The 2,777-nt window shown below is 42.6% G+C and overlaps 1 protein-coding gene across 1 annotated transcript; it reads left to right on the top strand.

Moving 5' to 3' along the window:
* The first annotated feature begins 1,140 nt into the window (after positions 1–1,140).
* On the top strand, positions 1,141–2,076 carry LOC122700928 (olfactory receptor 1361-like). The gene has a single exon (XM_043913956.1). It carries the CDS (start codon positions 1,141–1,143, stop codon positions 2,074–2,076), a length of 936 nt encoding a protein of 311 aa, XP_043769891.1.
* The last annotated feature ends 701 nt before the right edge of the window (positions 2,077–2,777 follow it).

The raw sequence follows: 2,777 nt of genomic DNA, 5'->3' as shown, positions 1-2,777 counted from the left end.
GCTCATGGTGTTGTTGAGGATTGAAGAGAATGATGGGCTTCCCTGGTGGCTTAGACAGTAAAGAATCTGCCTGCAATGCAGGAGACACAGGCTGACCCCTGAATTGGGAAGATTCCCTGGAGAAGGAAATGGCAACCCACTCCAGTATTCTTGCCTGGAGAATTCTTTGGACAGGGGAGATTGGTGGACTATAGTCCATGGGATCGTAAAGAGTTGGACATGACTTAGTGACTAATACAACACATGTGATAAGCAGCTAGTTCCAAAGTGGAATGCATGGAATAAATGTCAACTCTCTTGCTCAAGGTTAGTCTATTTGTGCAGGTGCTTTAGAGAGAAGACACTTCAGGTGTGTCTAACCTAAATCGGTAATCTTTAACCAAGAGTGATTTCTACCCCTCCAAAGGGTCCTTGCTCTCAACCACTGAAAGATGTTAGCTGTCAGAAAAATACATAAGTTTCAGCATTTTACATGCTAACTAATCACATTTTCACAACAACTCTATGGAGCAGGTCCTATTATTATCCTCATTTTACAGATGAGAAAACTAAGGCACAGAGAGGTTAAGTAGCTTGCATAATATCACACAGCTAGTAAGTGGTAGAACTGAGCTTTAAACCCAGTCTGTTTGGCTTCAGAGTTGATCCTGAATCACTTTTTATTACTTATTTTTACTTATAAAGTCAAATCCTTGAAATATTTAGACTATTTATTTTGCTTTTATTTCTTATTTGTCTATCCTTATTGAGGAATAACTGGCAGATAAAAAATGTGTTTAATTAAGGTATACAGCTTGATATTTTAATGTACATATACACTGTGGAATAATAGTAACATTCAAGCTAATTAGCACATCGCTATTTTGATAACATCACTGTGAGTTCCCACTAATAAAATAGTTTACATGTTGTGTATGGATTTATACTCCTAATATGTATTCTTCTCATTTAATCCTTATAGTGATCCTAAGAGGTTAGAATTATCAATTCTGTGTAACAGATGAGGAAACAGAGGCTTGGAGAGGTTAAATGAGAAGCATCTTGAAAGATGAGTATGAAAAAGCAATGAGGTAATCTGTTTTCACTCCAGAAGCCCACCTACTGTTGACGCCCTGTTTCTGGCTTTAGAACTGCCTGAACATGGACAATCAGACTCAAGTCTCTGAATTCGTCCTCCTCGGCCTCTCCCAGCAGCCCCTGCAGAGACAGTTGCTCTTCAGCCTGCCCTTCATTCTGTATTTGAGTGGGTGCCTGGGGAATCTTCTCACCATCCTGGCCATCGTCTTGGACCCTCACCTCCACAGCCCCATGTATTTCTTCCTCAGCAACTTGTCTCTTCTTGACATCTGCTTTATCTCCACCACCATCCCCAAGATGCTGGTGAACCATCTGTGTGGGCTCAGCACCATCTCCTTCTCAGCTTGCCTGGCCCAGATGTATTTCTTCATTGCCTTTGGGGCAGTTGACAGCATGCTTCTCTCAGCCATGGCTTACGACCGCTACGTGGCCATCTGCAGCCCACTGCACTATGTGACAATCATGAGTGTCCTTTGGTGTGCCTTGCTGGTGGTGATACCCTGGATCTCAGCCAACCTCATCTCCATGGTCCACACTCTCCTGATGTCCCACTTGTCCTTCTGCACCAATAGGATCCCACACTTCTTCTGTGACCTCAATGCCTTGGTCAAGCTCTCCTGCTCTGACACCCAAGTCAACGAGATGCTGGTGTTGGTCCTTGGGGGCCCGGTGGTCCTCATCTCTTTCGTGTGCATCATGGCCTCTTACACACCCATTGCTATGGCTGTGTGGAAGGTGCCCTCAGTCCAGGGCAGGTGGAAAGCGTTCTCCACGTGTGGCTCTCACCTTTGTGTTGTCTGTCTCTTCTATGGGGCTATCATTGGGGTCTACTTCACCCCTGCATCCATACACACCACCCAGAGGGACATGGCAGCCACAGTGATGTACACCATGGTCACCCCCATGCTGAACCCCTTCATCTACAGCCTGAGAAACCAAGATCTGAAGGGGGCCCTCAGGAAACTTTTCATTGGGAACCCCTTTGCTAAGCCTCTATGAAGATGCTTTTTAGACTCAATTAATTTTGAAAAAAACTAATGTCTCCCAATGTTAGAACTCAGGGTGGTTTTCTATTTTTTTTAAGGTAGGAGAAAAAGTTTTATTTTTTCATTTAAGTACTTTATTTTTCACACAGAAGTAGAGATATAATGTTGCACACATGAAACTTATACAATGCTATAAACCCAGGTTATCACAATAAACATAAATTTAAAAAAGAAAGGAGACATAAACATTATTTTAAAAACAGAAAAAACCCACTTCTTTCCTGATTATCTTGGTCAACTTATTTAAACTCATTTTGTCCCTGTTTCTTAAATTTGTGAAATAGGGATGCAGAAAGTGCCTAGCTCATACAATTATTGTGAAAATTAACGACTCACACATACTCCTGTCTTTATAAGCTTAGAAGACTACCAGGGGAACTGTAAGTACTGACTAAATCTTAATCATTATTTGTTGTTGTTTAGTCACTCAGTCATGTCCAACTCTTTGTGACCACATGGACTGCAGCACACCAGGCTTCTCTGTCCCTCACAATCTCCTGGAGCTTGCTCAAACTCATGTCCATTGAGTCAGTGATGCCATTCAACCATCTTGTCCTCTGTCGTCCTCTTCACTTACTGCCCTCAATCTTTCCCAGCATCAGGGTCTTTTCTAATGAGCCAACTCTTCACATCAGGTGGCCAAAGTACTGGAGC

The sequence above is a fragment of the Cervus elaphus genome, chromosome 9 (genome assembly GCF_910594005.1).
Source record: "Cervus elaphus chromosome 9, mCerEla1.1, whole genome shotgun sequence".
Lineage (NCBI taxonomy): Eukaryota > Metazoa > Chordata > Mammalia > Artiodactyla > Cervidae > Cervus > Cervus elaphus.
This window is presented reverse-complemented; position numbering and strand designations above follow the sequence as displayed.